The 15,106-nt window shown below is 41.4% G+C and overlaps 1 protein-coding gene across 1 annotated transcript in view; it reads left to right on the top strand.

Moving 5' to 3' along the window:
* The window catches only part of CASR (calcium sensing receptor), a 74,652-nt gene that overhangs the window by 31,626 nt on the left and 27,920 nt on the right, over positions 1-15,106 (top strand). Inside the window, exons 2-4 of the mRNA XM_032680195.1 lie at positions 944-1,389; positions 9,696-10,002; positions 12,884-13,765. Coding sequence (XP_032536086.1) covers positions 1,205-1,389; positions 9,696-10,002; positions 12,884-13,765 — 1,374 coding nt within the window. The 5' untranslated portion in view covers positions 944-1,204. The remainder of the gene's footprint in view (positions 1-943; positions 1,390-9,695; positions 10,003-12,883; positions 13,766-15,106) is intronic.

Genomic DNA, 15,106 nt, shown 5'->3' with positions numbered 1-15,106 from the left:
AATAAGGCATTCTTATAAAAAGGTTCTCAGCACTTGAGAAGTGCTTCATGACTTCTTTCAGCAATTAACTACCCTCAGGATTAACAATGTATGCCTAGCTTCTACTTTGAATTTGACTAACTTCAGATTTTTATTACTAGCTTTTGGACCTATTCCAAATAGGCTGAAGAGCTATTTGTGAATTTTTTGTTCTACCTCCTCCCCCAGAGCTGTAGTCATTTTCATATACCATAATTAAGTTAGTTCTTCATTTGAGAAGCCTGTAGACGTGCTTGAGCATGGAAAAGCTGCAATATTTCTCATCCCCAGGAAGCAGGGCTGAAAGGCTTCTGTAGCTAAGCTTTCAATGATATGATTACCGAACCTTTCAAACCTTCATGATTCATTATGGAGAAATATCTTGATTTCAAATGATTCCCTGAAAGTCATTCTCCCTTTCAATGTGAAAGAACTCTTTCTTGTGACTTGGTTTCATTTTTAGCACAGATAAGTTCAAACCAGAGAGTTAAGAACGATGTATGGAAAGGAGGGGATGAACGAACACCAAAAGATTATCAGTTATTTGTTTCAGAGAAAGGTTTGATTCTTACTGCATTTGATGCTTCCTTATTTCCCACTTGCCCATCCACGTCTCACAGTCTGCTCTGCTCATGGATGCCTCATCATAGGTTTTACAGCATCTCCTGTGACCAGTCACACCAGAAGATTTAGGCCGCCTTACATATGTGACAGAAAATCAGGCAGCTGACATTGTTTGAGGAGGTGTGGCTGGTGTCACGGGAGTGCCTGGCTTTGTGTAGGTTGTAAGGTGTCCCAGGTGGGTTGTTGAGTGGGGCCAGCTTCGGGGACATACTGAGGGGGTGATTTGACAAAGCAGGACCATCATGGCGATGTGGAGCACTTGTGTGTAGTTGGGATCACTTTTCAAGTCTTTCTTTTGCAGTTCTCAGAGATGGGCTCTCCATAATGCTTTGATTATGAAGAAAGAAGGACTGCTGAATAGTTGTTTTGCAATGGAGAAGACAGAGGGAGAAACACCAGCACTGTGGTTCCCACCTTGTTGCTTATCTCCCTGCAAACATGTGCCCCAAATCCTCTCTGTGCTGTATTAAGGAAAGAAAAAGCTTAGACATTACGACATCTGCTTGCTTACATCATCTTTACCAATTTTGCATCCTATAACTCCGTGGTGAAAAGAGGAACAATGACTTTATATAGCTGCTGCTTGATTCTTTTGCTATTTACCTGGAACACTGCTGCCTATGGGCCAAACCAACGGGCACAGAAGAAGGGAGACATTATTCTCGGAGGATTGTTCCCCATTCACTTTGGAGTGGCTGCTAAAGACCAGGATCTAAAATCAAGACCAGAATCAGTGGAGTGTATAAGGTAAGCTAGTAAAAGGGAAGATAAAAAGTGTTGTTGGGAAAGTCTTCACCTTTCTTGACTTGAAGTGACATTCTATACATTGTGTAAATATGCATTGTAATCTGATGCTTTTAGAGGCAATTGGTGTAAATAATAGAAAAAAACAAGTTAAACAGTAACATAAATAATATTTGCACAGTAAAAGAAGGCAGTCTTTGTACTAGTTGGAGCTGCCAAAATAGGAATATACTGATCTATCTAGCCATTCACAGTGGACATTTGATTAGTATCTGAAAATTAGCTTTCCTAGCAGAAGGATGTAAAAGAACCCATAATGCCATTTAGTTCATTTGATTAAAGTAATGCATAGCAGAATATCTTGGAAATCAGATTTTATTGGGGTTTTTTTCCACGTCTGCCTGTCATCTTCTACGTTTTTACAAACAGTTTAGTCGCCTAAACAAGTAGATAGGTGAAAGTGAGATAGGTCACTGCTTTTGAAAAATCCTACTGAACACATAAATGTCTCTTTAGGACCTTTACAAAGGTCAGACTTTCCTCACCCAGAGTCCTTTCCTTTTGTGTAAACAGTGTATATAGGTTTTGTCTTTAGTGTTTGGCAGTTAACCCTGGAGGGACAAATGCACATGAAAACAATTTCTCTTATTGCTGAAATGTAGCCATTTTTGTGATGAAACATGAGGAATTTTTAACCTTACAACCCTGCACATAATACACAGAAAAAGTGGAAAGTGAGACAGAAAGTGATTACAACTGGAATGTCATATGAACAAAATAAAAGAAATTCATGTGGACCTCTCTCATGACCATGCACAGGAAAACACTTCAGTGTTATGGGGCTTCTTCTGTAATCATATGTGAAAAATTATGCACCTGGAATTATTTGGACCTCTCATCCTACACTGGGGATCTAGTATAGTTGTGTTGCAGATGGCAATGAAGAATGGCTGACAGCACTCCTGTTATGCTTACAGATTTCAGGTGTGATTTCCCAGTGTGTGAGACACTGAGCAAGACACGTCCTACTATATTATGAGATCATCCCCAGATGCTCTCATAGGAAACACACAGAAATGTAATTAAGCAGAGATTATTTTGGCTTCTTCAGTGCCAGCACAGGAAAGTCATGAACTAAATGTATGTGGAATTTCTACTTCATGGAGCAAGAAACTGCCAGCATTCCAGCATTTTTTTTTCTCTCCCAAATGCAGCATTTTAAAAGTGGAATGCAGGAAAGCAGTAGATGTTTTCAGCTCCATTGTCTTCTTTACCTGCTCCAGGCGGAAGGCAGGACAGTGTAGATATTTGCAAACTGAATGTAGTTTTCAATTCTGTCAATGCTGATTCAGCCTCAGTGACTGTCTTGAAATGGTCACATTATTGAAACGAATCACTGGAAAATGTTCTGCCACAAGTACTACAAGTGTGTGGTTGCCAAAAGGCATGGTAATGAGGTAGCACTGCCAACAACAGGCAAATCATGAAAAGCCAGACTAGGTGTTTTAAGGACACAGTGGGAGATCTTCTGGGTGGCATTTGATCTGCTAAAAGGCATCCTCCAGCTGAAATTTGCCTGGATAAAATCTGTGTTCCTCTTACCCCTGCACCAAGAAGCTGCAGGTGCAAAAGAGAAAAAAGGTGACTGCAGAGGTAGGCATTTGTGGCATTTGCTGCTGTCCTTCAAGGAACTGGATAACTTGGGAGTTAACAGCATAATGCAAAAGGAGAAGGAATGAAGGTCAGAGATCTAGCTGCAAGGCAGTGGAAACTACAAAAGGAACTAGAGATGACTGGAAATTCTTCATTGCACACATGATTGCACACATCTTTACCAGCTAATGTCCATTTGCAGGACCTGTTTAATTCAAAAGAGGTTGGACTGAGAAGACTTTTTGAGACCAGTCATCAGATTTTAATGATGGAGACAATTAATCAATGGGAACATTTATGCGTATTCCTTGTTATTGGTACATGTCAAATTGAGAGCAGATATTTTTCCTGAAAGATTTTTTATTTTTAGAAGTATTGAAGACAGAAAATTCCTCTCGCTGGAGTTGTACAAAGATCTCTCAACACAGACATGGTGGTTCTTTTTGGGTTTGGACTCTCTGATTAGGTATTAGGCTGTGGCAGGGTTGTGCATGCTGACTCTTGAGTCCAATACATTCTTCAAGTCAAGAGTCAGAATCTTACATATCACATGTGAGTTTCCTCAGTTCTGGGCAATAGACTAGCCTGGTATTATGAAACCCATATTTTTGGGGGGAGAAAAAAAATATATATGTTCTAGTTTCTTCACAAAGTAAACCTGTCCAGTCTTGCAGCCTCAAGAACTTCAGTAGACCAGGAAATAAATGTGACTGTACCTGGTCAGTCAAACCAAAGGTGCTAAATCTGCCCCATACCTTTAACTGCCCTTGTCACCCTTCTCTGAGCCTTCTTCAGCACTGCTTTATGTTTTCAAAGCAGAGGCTAATCAGTGTTATACCTGCCCTCTTTTCAGATGGCTGTGTGCAGCTTAATCTCTGAACTACACAGGAAGATGTGTCTCATATCACATAAGAAAATTAGACTCAGGTCACTCTGGGAGTATGAGCATCGTCTCCTCATACTCTCCCACACCAGGCTGCAGCAGCAGCAAGTCATCAGACCATGTGAAAAGCTCCTTGCTTTGAAACTTAAGACCTAAGGGTCCCACTGAAACCTTGTGCGTGGTCTATTTTGGAGTTCAGTATCAAGCAGCTTAAAATAATGTGGTTTTCCTTTCTTTTGAGGACTGTTCAGCCTAATCTGTGCTGTTTGGACATTTTCCCCCACATTTAGCTCTGTTCAGTGCCATGTTTATGCTCTCAAACAGGGCTTCTCAAAATGGATAGGACAGTTTTCTTTCCACTTTTTCAGTTTTCACCTTCTTCGTGCTCTTGTGGCACAGCATCTTTCTCTGCAATTTTGCATATATAATGGCCTGAACATACTGTGCATACTTTGCACATAATTATTCAGAAAATTATATACATAACTCAGCAGTGAAAGGAAAAGGGAAGAGTAACAATCTGTCTTTTTGTGATGTTGCTCCTGAAAAGGAATCTTTGTGCTTTAAGCAGGGAGTTGTAGAATCCAAAGTGAAAACCTACTTGTGATTTTGCCACACTAAATGTCAGATACGAATACAAAAAGTGAGAGCAGTTTCGTTTCCTGTTTATTGTTTCAGCAATCAAGGACCCCGCATTTGATAGAAATACACCCTCTGTCTTTGTGTGCCTCAGGTGCTGTTGCAGCAACTTTCCTTATAACATTTGCTGATGCATATCTGATGTGTGCAGTGGAGGCAGAGGCTGAGCACAGCACAAGCAAGCCCTGACCCCCATTCCATTCCCTGTCAGCACCCACAGAGGCCTATTCACAGCCAGATTTCTCTGCCCTTTCTCGATTTCAGGTAGATTAGCAGTAGTGGTCATGGTGGTATCGTTAGTCTTATTCTTGGCATTATTGCACAGATGGACCATACCCATGTATTCCTCTTACCATAATGAACTGCTTGCAGTAAGGATATATCTCTCCTGAGCTGAGATACAGTGTTGTCAATATGGTGTTGCTAGGTCATAATTTTTAATGATATTTCCTATATTCTGATCAGCAGTCTAGCCAAGTTCCCACGATGTGACACATAGTTTTTAGGATGTGAAACTGTGGTGAGACGTTCTCCCCATGTCATAGTGCAGGATGTCACAGAGTATAGCTCCAGGACTCTTTAGCCCACTGAGTCTGTCTGTCCATCTGAGAAAACAGAATTTAAATTTTCGCCCTTGAAGATGTATTTGCCAATCCCACTGCAGACCTGAATGTATAACAAGCTATTTAGGATTTTTTTCCTAAGATGAAATTATATCCTTTTTCACTTTTTCTTCCATTCACCTTCTAAACTGTAATTTTTTTCTTTTTTTTTTTTTTTTTTTGTCTACACAATACCCTTCACCCATAGTCCTAGACTGTAAGAGGGGTAAGCAACTCATTATGCCTACTGACTGCAGGTCTTCCCTTTGCATAGATTAGAAATAACAGTGGTAGTAGCAGCAATAACATGTAATTAATTTACTGGAAATCTAGAGAGGACAGAGAAATTAGTATGTGCACGCAACCATTAGAGAAGGAGGGGTGCTGGTGTGAGACAAAAGGCATATGCAGGCTTTGCCATCATTTTTGAATATAAGTACCTGTCAGATATTGGAAGGTAAGTGAAAGCTGTATTCAGAGCTTTCACTTTTTCCTTCTTTTCCTTCATATTCTATTGCCTAGTGCCTTGTAAGTGTGATAAATGAAGGTCATGAATACACATGAGGTTGTGAATTCTTTCGTTATGGAGAACCAACCAGGATCAGGACCAATTTCGCTGCTGGATGCAGACAGTAAGATCTGTTAAAACCAAACCAGACAAACAAACAGGGGATGGAACTATGGGGAGCTTAAACCATGAAGTGAGCTTGTGTCTCTTAATTTATGTACCCTTGCTTTGAAACACTGACTGAGACATTAAAGCCATTCTGAGCACCATTTGACAGACACATTTATTATGTAGAAAACTGGTCTGCTGCACATCTGTCCTCTGCAGATGTGGCAGTTACAGTGAGGATTAGTGGAGGTATTGTTTCTGATTTCTCTCTCTCTGTTTGTGCTCCTCTCTGAGAAAAGAAAGATCAGTGGGTTGAGTACACTGGCAGGTCGCAGAATAGGCATCAGAGGGGAAACATTTACAGAATTGGTGTAAATAAAAATTCCCATCTACACCTGTGGGCTCTGAATTATTTACATTAAACTCTCATTTAGAGCTTAATGGCCACTTTTTATAACAGCACATCTCAGAAATGTTAAAATACAAGACTATGCAAACATACTTGTAAAGTAATTTGCCAGAAAATGAATTTTGGAGGGTGCTTGTTTTCCACCAGGAAAATACCAGTGACTATTTAAAGATCCTGGAAATCTAATGAAAGTTTGCTTCTGTTAGTAAATCCTGTTCAGTTTCTTTATGGAAATTACCAGACAAATTTCTGCACGGATGACAGAGCATTCCAGTGACTAGTCAAATTAATCACAGCAGCAGCAGCATAGCACAGGAGGTCAGCTGCATCAGTGTGACCTACTGCCAGGTTCAAAGGCTGCTCTTACCAATCACTCATGTACACGCCAAGCCAAGAGGATCCTATCTGCAGCCCCTTTCTGGGATCTTACAGTACAATAGGAGAGAATTTATTCACTAAATTTCCATTCATAGAGATTGAAAAAATCTCGCTTCATTTAGATCAGTTTGACAGCACTACCTTCATCTGATCATATCTGTATTACAGTACTGATACAACACTGTATCAGTTAACAAGATGAGAGCTTGTCTGAAGATCTATCAGGTATTAGAGAAGACAAAGTGAGGAGTGGTGTCTCCATCCCATCTGATCCTCTTCCCATCCCATCTGATCCTCTTCTTCTGATCTGCTGATGCTGCTACCAACAGAGGTGCAACTGAAGAGAACTGCAGGTCTCCTGCCTAGGTTAGTTTGAGATAAATTACTGAAAGCATTTCAAAGATATTTTGGAGTCTAGCTTCTGGAAAACTGCCCCTACTCTCCTTTCTCCTCTAAAATAAAAACATCCAAATTCAAGTACCTGAAGTAGAGGCCTTATGATGTAAATATACACTAATCAGGAGCATATGTCATAAAGGAAAATAAAAGCAACTGTGTATCATGGACCTTCGTCTGCATTTCCTGAATTAAATATCAAATATTTATTTGAAGTCAAGGGTAAGACAGTTCCAGTTACTTCACTGCTTTTGAAGATACCATCTGAAGATACCACCTTGTTACATTTAAAAAAAAAAAAATTCCAGTCAAGCAGGCAAAATAACTTTGTGTCATACTTTAACTGTATAATTTAGTGTAAAGACGCTTAAATTTACTTTTACATATACTCAAATGTGTGAATCTTTTCACAGTAGTGTAGTGGTACCTTTGAACTTCCCAGCTTCTCAGCAGTCTTCCCTTTAAATATAGAAAATGCATTCAGATTTTGCTCTTAGATGAGGTACCTGAATATGGTCCTTGCTTCAAATCCTAGTCATATTTTAATTAAAAGTATCTGTAAACACACATAGCTTTTTAAAAAGAAGTGTCACAAAACCCCTCCTTGCTTCCATTTATCCCAGTGTGAATTAGTGACCAGTGGTGTGACCAACACATCTTTCTGTACACAGCACTCACTGACTCGATCCCTCTGAGACTTGCCCTTTTATTTCAGAGCGCTCTCATGACATCTCGCTCTTTAATGGTTTGGAACTAAAGCAAAATATTCTAAATGGCCAAATTCTAACAGTAATCCACACTCTCATGTTTCTAAAGAGTAATGTTAATAAAGCTAGTTGTCCCTTTGGTCACAAGTTATAACTAACCATTTTCATTGGACTCAAAGTTTTTGACCTAAGAGAGCTGTACTGAAACTGTGCTGTCTGGTCTTTGAACTCAGCCTCAGAGCTGAACTTCACTTGGAAGTTGGCCAAAGATGTCTGGAGGAGGCGAAGTCAAGTTGAATAAATGAAGCTTTTAAGACTTAAACCTTAGCTGTGATATCTTCAGAAGTTCTGATCCCAGGTGAATCAGATAAAACTCTTGGAATGGAAGTAATGTGGCTTTGTTCATTCAGCTTTGAAAACGTCAGCCATAGCTAACATCAATTTTGAAAGCAATTAATTTAATCCAGCAATTACAAATGTTCAGATCATACATCTCAGAGACTGAAAGTTTTTGATTTCATGAAGCTTATCTTTAGAAATCTTCACCTTGGTAATGGAAAAATTTCTCAAAGCATTTCAAAATGGAACTTAAGTGAAACCTAAAATTTAGCATTTCATGTAGAATCTATTCTTGGGCAGGCTATTTTTCCAGGCTTTTCCAGTTTTGGGGCCTGTTATTTTTCCCAATGGATCTCAAGCATAAGAGCATTGACACTTTCCTGTTTTCAGCTGTAATTCAACACAAAACTGCAAGCTAACTGCTATCCTGACCCATAGTGCATTCCAAGGAAGGGCAGGTTTCAGTTCATGAAATATTCTGCCATTCCAGCCGACTTACCCTAAAACGTGGCACCCTCACAGACACACAACTGATTGCCTGTGCAACTTTACAAGAGAAAACACAGTAAAATTTGAGAATAACTTGTATTAAAGATACTTTCTTCCTTCTACTTTTCACAAAGAAGTTTGTCTCTTTTTTTGCTAAGCAATCATCCTGCATCAGCTTCTTTCCCTGCCAGCCCATTGAGTGCCTGAAACGAGGACTCCCAGGTCCTGCAGCACATTTGCACCAATCCCCTGCTTTGGGTTAGCTCCGTGCACAGGTGCAAGATAGTCAGAAAACTCAGCTTCTCCATTTTAGAGTAGAGAGGAGGCTCAAGAAACAGTTCCAATTTCACAGGCCAGCTCTGAGGGCATCTTCTGAGTTCATGTCTAAAGCAAATATATGAGAGTACCATAATAATGAGAAAAGTTGCTCCTTCAGTGAAGGCACTGAAATATGTAATTAACAAATTAGCAATTTACACTAGGATTGGATTTACATTTATAGCATATCTCTGTTCTCTGATGTAAATAGGCTGACTGTGCTCTCTCTCACAAAGTGAAGTGTGTGATGAGGGCAAATTTCCCCAAGCAGAGCTCCCAGGCACCTGTGCATCCGGCAGTAGGCTAGTGCTGTGGCTCAGCCTGCTCTGCCTGCCTAAAGCCATGAGGAGCTGACACACAGAGTATCCCTGAGCCCAAATCCCTGGCAGCATCACACTCAGCACAGGCTTAGCAGACACTGCCATCTGCATTCAGAAACATGTCAGAGGAGCCTGGAAGGAAACCTCGCAGGTGTAGCTTTGTGTCAGAGCATTTGCTCAGGCATCACAAGATCCAGGTTTAGGGTCCTGAGCAGAAGGGACAGGCCAGAGTCAACACTCCAGACATGCTGTCTTTCAAGTTTCACAGATTTTAGGGGACTTAGAAAAGTTCATCTCATCCTCACGGTCTCTGAAGTGAACTCTCAAACTGAAAAGTTATAAGCCAGATCTAACCATAGCACAAATGTGCCTCTTCTGTAACCACTGAAGACAAAAGCAAAATTTTCTAAATTTAGTAGGATGCAAGAAATGGCGTTAAGTCGCTTTTACCTTTTGTATCTGGAATTTTGTATCTGTCTTTGCCTCAGTCCTAGATTCCTCTCTACTGTTTCCTTCTTTCTCACTCTATTTTATTTTTATTTTTATTTTTGCTCCCCCAGGTATAATTTTCGAGGCTTCCGGTGGCTCCAGGCTATGATCTTTGCCATAGAAGAAATAAACAGTAGCCCAACTCTCCTTCCCAACATGACCTTGGGATACAGGATATTTGACACTTGTAATACAGTCTCTAAAGCCCTGGAGGCCACACTGAGTTTTGTGGCCCAGAACAAGATAGACTCCTTGAACCTGGATGAATTCTGCAACTGCTCGGAACATATCCCTTCCACCATTGCAGTCGTGGGGGCAACCGGCTCTGGCATCTCTACTGCTGTGGCCAATCTGCTGGGACTCTTTTACATACCTCAGGTACTCTTCCACCTTGCTTGTTTAGGTTACAGAAGTGGTCTGCTTCTCTGCTCTGCAAAGATTAAACAAAGATTGTTTAATCTTTACCATTTCCAATAGAACTTTAAGAAGAGAAACAGTACAAAGCGTGGGGGGTTTCTTAATGGTAGAAATATGTCTTGCTAGCAGTTAGCAGTCCCCAAACACAAACGTTACCAAGCAGCCAATAATTTGGCCAACAGCAACTTAGTCTAGGAGGACTAGAGTCCTCTAGAGTGGCTTAGTCTACGAATACAGCTATTATATGTCAGTCACTGACAGTTCCCAGACCTGACAGATTAGTTGTGTTGTTACTTCACAGTGGTGACTCTAGTCATGTCCAGCTCCCACAGAGCCCACTTAAGGCAGAGCTCAGTCATTGCCAGCTACTCTTTAGTTCTCTCAGCATCTCTGATCATTCAAGTAGGTGACCTGTGAAGTTCTTTACCAGCACTTTCTTGTGCTGGTAAAGTGCTGTGGAGGTTTGCTCTGAGCTGACCTGCTTTTCTTTTGCCCTAGGGCCTCCAAAACAGGGTTTGTGAAAGCATCTGGATATGCCCCCCCTTGTCCTGAGGTGTGGAGATGTAGTTGTGCCAACTCCTATATTGCAGCATCTTTCTAGCTGAATTTTGACTCTACTGGTGCCAGTACCAGCATCCATGTTCCCATCCTTTTTTTTAACAAGCCTATTGCTCTGCCAAGAGCTTAAGCAAAGTACAAGGCCTGCATATTATAGCTTAATGCTGTTGCTCTTGATTTTAGATTTCTGCACTGAAGACAACTTTGGAAAAAGTGCTTGGCCTTATCCATTTATGTGTTACCTTGAATAACCCAACATTTCCAATTCCTCTTCTAAAATGAATACAGGTGTCAGAGCTCACTAGAGTCCTTATAACAACAGTGTGTGACAATGCACCTGAGAGATATATCTTTGCTTCACCCAGGGCTTCAATTCCCATCTCCACTACAAATGAAGAAGGAAGGATTCTTGATTGGCCAGTGTTCAGTAATATATCTTGTCTATTTAATCTTATCTGTCTGACTCCCTTGCAGGAGTCTAAAGAACTGAACATTTGGTCTCTGAGTAGAGCAGGAATGGTTTAAGCTAAGACCAATATGTGCTCTCCAGGTATTGCCCAGAGTAGCATTGGAAGTCAGCATGTAATAAACACCATGATGACGTTCTAAGCGATATTGTTCATTTACACATCACATTACCAGGTGAACGAGGACAGCCAAGGAAGGTTGGTGGGTTTAACTGAACATGACAGATGTTTGCAATTCTCAAGCTTTCCCTTTGAAGAGGGAATGGCGTTTGCACTATGATGCAGTAGCCTTACCCAGAGGCTGCAGAAATGGATAGGTGTCAGGAGGTTCAGTTCTGGAATGAAATCAGCCAGATGGTTAAGTATGACAACTGAAAGCAGGCTTTTAAACTGGGAGTTGCTGGGCAAAATTATCACAGCCATTTATAGCAAGGCCATTAGCAAATCCATGTTTATTAGGCCCTGCATTTCAGTACAATTTAGAGATATATTTTACAATTAATGTAAGGCTCATTACTCGTTCTGTTGACATAGACACTGAAAATGTTATGACTCTATTGTTTCTCAGTATCTCACCTCAGTGTACCCTTACAGCACACGTGAGAGTGGAATACCTTCCTTGTACCTCCTGGCAAGAGATTGTAGAAGGTGACAGTAGCACTGGGCAAGAGCCTGTCCAGGGGAGAGTACAGCTCTCTGAAAGGAGGATTTGCTCCTGTGGCCCTTGAAACCGCACTAGGAGACGTACTTTTCTTTCTTCTTGGAGAAACATTAAATACCAGAGTTTAAGGAGGAGATAAGATTTTCTGTAAATTTCCACTTTGTACAAAATGAACTGTTTATAGAAGATTTTTTCAAATGAGAATCTGTCCTAAAGAATTCAGATACCAATCTTTCAATGCAAAGATCAGTGAGTTTGAGAAGTTCTCCAGATCTTTAAATTATTATTATCTGAGGTTTTTGGTTTTTTTCCTACTTGTGGAAAATTTAAATTATATCTTAAGAGCATATGGCACTTGTTATGATTAGGAAAATAAAATAGTTCTTGATAGCTTTAGAAAAGGAAATAAAATCCAATTTTAACCATAAAACAGTGGCTTATAAAGCATGGAATGCCTGCTTCTTTGCTGATTCTGGCCAGCAATCAGGAAATAACTGCTAAAGCAGCATTACCACAACATTCTGCGGGATCAAGGGAACTGATATACATTGCATTTTTCTTACGTCAGCTGGAAGGGATTGCATATAAAATATGGCACCTGATGGAGCCTGTTTAAGAATGGGACAAATGTCAGAGCCGAGGAGAGACAGACAGAGTAGACTCAGAATAGCAGTACCACCCTGCTGTCTCCTTTCTGGTTCAAGACAGAGAAAGCCTGCAATTTGTCTTAATTATGGGCATTGCCCTCATTTATCTAAAAGATATATTCTTTTTATTTCTGGATTCAGCAGGAAGTGCAGCAAGGTAGGCCAGCTGTGGTTCACCTCTTTGCCATTGCTCTGACCTGCTGTCAGTTTCTTTCTCCCTCGGATCCTTGACCTTGCAGGTGGACACAAGGTTGCTTCAGCCTCTCAGGTCCAAGCAGCTGCTTCTGTACGTGTGCCTCCATAAGACAGGCACAGCTACAAGAACATACAGACTCTCAGGGTGGACCGTGTGCAACCACAGACTAATAATATGTAGCTGCAGTGTGGTGCTCAACTCTCTCTTTGCCCCAGGTTCAGCAGGTTGGCGGTGACTCCAGGTAAATGTAGGCAATTTATTTCTAGGCACTTCACTTTATGGTGTGTTTTCCTTGTTTACTGCGCTCTCACAGGTCAGCTATGCCTCATCCAGTCGTCTCCTGAGCAACAAGAACCAGTTCAAGTCCTTCCTCCGCACAATCCCCAATGATGAGCATCAGGCCACAGCAATGGCAGACATCATCGAGTACTTTCGCTGGAACTGGGTGGGGACAATCGCAGCTGATGATGACTATGGCCGGCCAGGGATTGAAAAGTTTCGAGAAGAGGCAGAGGAGAGAGATATCTGCATTGATTTTAGCGAGCTCATCTCCCAGTACTCGGATGAAGAGGAGATCCAGCAGGTGGTAGAGGTCATCCAGAACTCCACAGCAAGGGTGATTGTTGTTTTCTCCAGTGGCCCAGACCTGGAGCCTCTCATCAAAGAGATTGTCAGGCGAAACATCACTGGCAAGATCTGGCTGGCAAGCGAGGCCTGGGCCAGCTCTTCCCTAATAGCCATGCCGGAGTTCTTCCGTGTCATTGGCAGCACCATCGGGTTTGCACTGAAGGCAGGACAGATCCCAGGCTTCCGTGAGTTCCTGCAGAAAGTGCATCCCAAGAAGTCCACCAACAACGGCTTTGCCAAGGAGTTTTGGGAGGAGACGTTTAACTGCTATCTCCCTGATGGGTCCAAAAATTCTCCAGCTTCAACTTCCTTCCATAAGGGCCACGAAGAGGGACTGGGAGCTGGAAATGGAACGTCTGCCTTCCGACCTCCGTGCACAGGGAATGAGAACATCACTAGTGTGGAGACACCGTACCTGGACTATACACACTTGCGGATATCCTATAATGTGTATTTGGCAGTATATTCTATTGCCCATGCCTTGCAGGATATATATACCTGTACCCCTGGGAAAGGACTCTTCACTAACGGGTCCTGTGCGGACATTAAGAAGGTTGAGGCATGGCAGGTAAGTTCTTCTTTTGTGTGCCTGTGCCATATACCTGCAGAAAAAAAGACAAGCTCTCCCAGATGCCTTTTAGGGTGTCGTTCATAATCCTGGGTCTCAGACAGAGCATAAGGCTCCTGGGTCATTGGGTATCTGTGTGTGAGTTAGGTGCACGCTCCCACCCCACAGGAAACATAAGGTAAGTTGTATTAGGTTTGCCTGCAGTGAAAGGGGCTTAAACCAAGTTAATTTTTCTTGCATTCGCTGCGGGCCAAAAGTGCACACACAGACAATTACCACAGCCTGGCTGACGCAAGGAAACTTGATCATATATTGAACCTTACATAAACAAGAGGGCCTGGAGAGAGCACATAAACAAGGAAAACAGTTTTTAGAGTTCATTTTCTTTGGCAAGCTTTACGTCTTTTGCAATCCCACAGCAATTTTCCATACAGGCTGTATTTTTTCCCCACAGTTTTAAGCTTATATAGAATCAAACAAAAGCAGGTTGAGCAATGAAGGAAAATATTGTGTGGCTATTGGGCAGAAAATAGATAGCTGCTTTGATTTGGCAGTGATATTTGTGAACTGATAAAATGGTACTAGTGACTTAGTCACATTTACCCATTCATTCAATGCATTCTGCCCTCTGGCACATGGATGGTATTCTGGCATTTTGTCTTCTGATCCTTTGTGAATGCTCTGTACCTTACCATGTGTTTGATCATGCTATCCAGTATGGTATTCAGTGCATAGTTTTAATACCTACTGCATTCTTAGAGAACACAATTAACATGGGCTATCAAATGACAGTATGGCAAATATGTAACAAATTCTGTTTGCCCCATTCTGGTCATCATAAAAATCTTGGGCTCAAACATGCCTGAAATCAGAACAACACAGGTGAAAGAAAGGAGGATTTGCATGGGTAATTTCCTCTCTTTGGGATAGTCTACCCAAAACAAAAGCTCTCTTTGCCACAGACTGCAGATATTGAGCCAACATACATGTGTGGGAACAGCAGTTTGTTCCTATCTTGTCTCAGTCAACTCAAAAACACCAATCAGATCAAACTAAAAGGCTTTGTCTTGGCATTTATGGGAAACTATTTCTCTGGGTACCTGATTGGGTTTACCAAAACCACTTTACTCAGAGTTGGTGAGTGCAGGGTTTTGATGCTGGTTTAGAGGAATCCTGTGATTGCTGGCTCCCTCTGAGTTTTCTGTCTTCTAAAGCTATTCTTCTTTTCAGGAAAATACTGGCAGAAGTGGGCAAGTCACAGATTTAGCTTTCCCTGTGCCACTAAAAATGATCCAGAATAAACATAGTTTTTATTCATTCCTTTATACCTTGTCAGCTTGG

The sequence above is a fragment of the Chiroxiphia lanceolata genome, chromosome 2 (assembly GCF_009829145.1).
Source record: "Chiroxiphia lanceolata isolate bChiLan1 chromosome 2, bChiLan1.pri, whole genome shotgun sequence".
NCBI classification, from domain to species: domain Eukaryota; kingdom Metazoa; phylum Chordata; class Aves; order Passeriformes; family Pipridae; genus Chiroxiphia; species Chiroxiphia lanceolata.
This window is presented reverse-complemented; position numbering and strand designations above follow the sequence as displayed.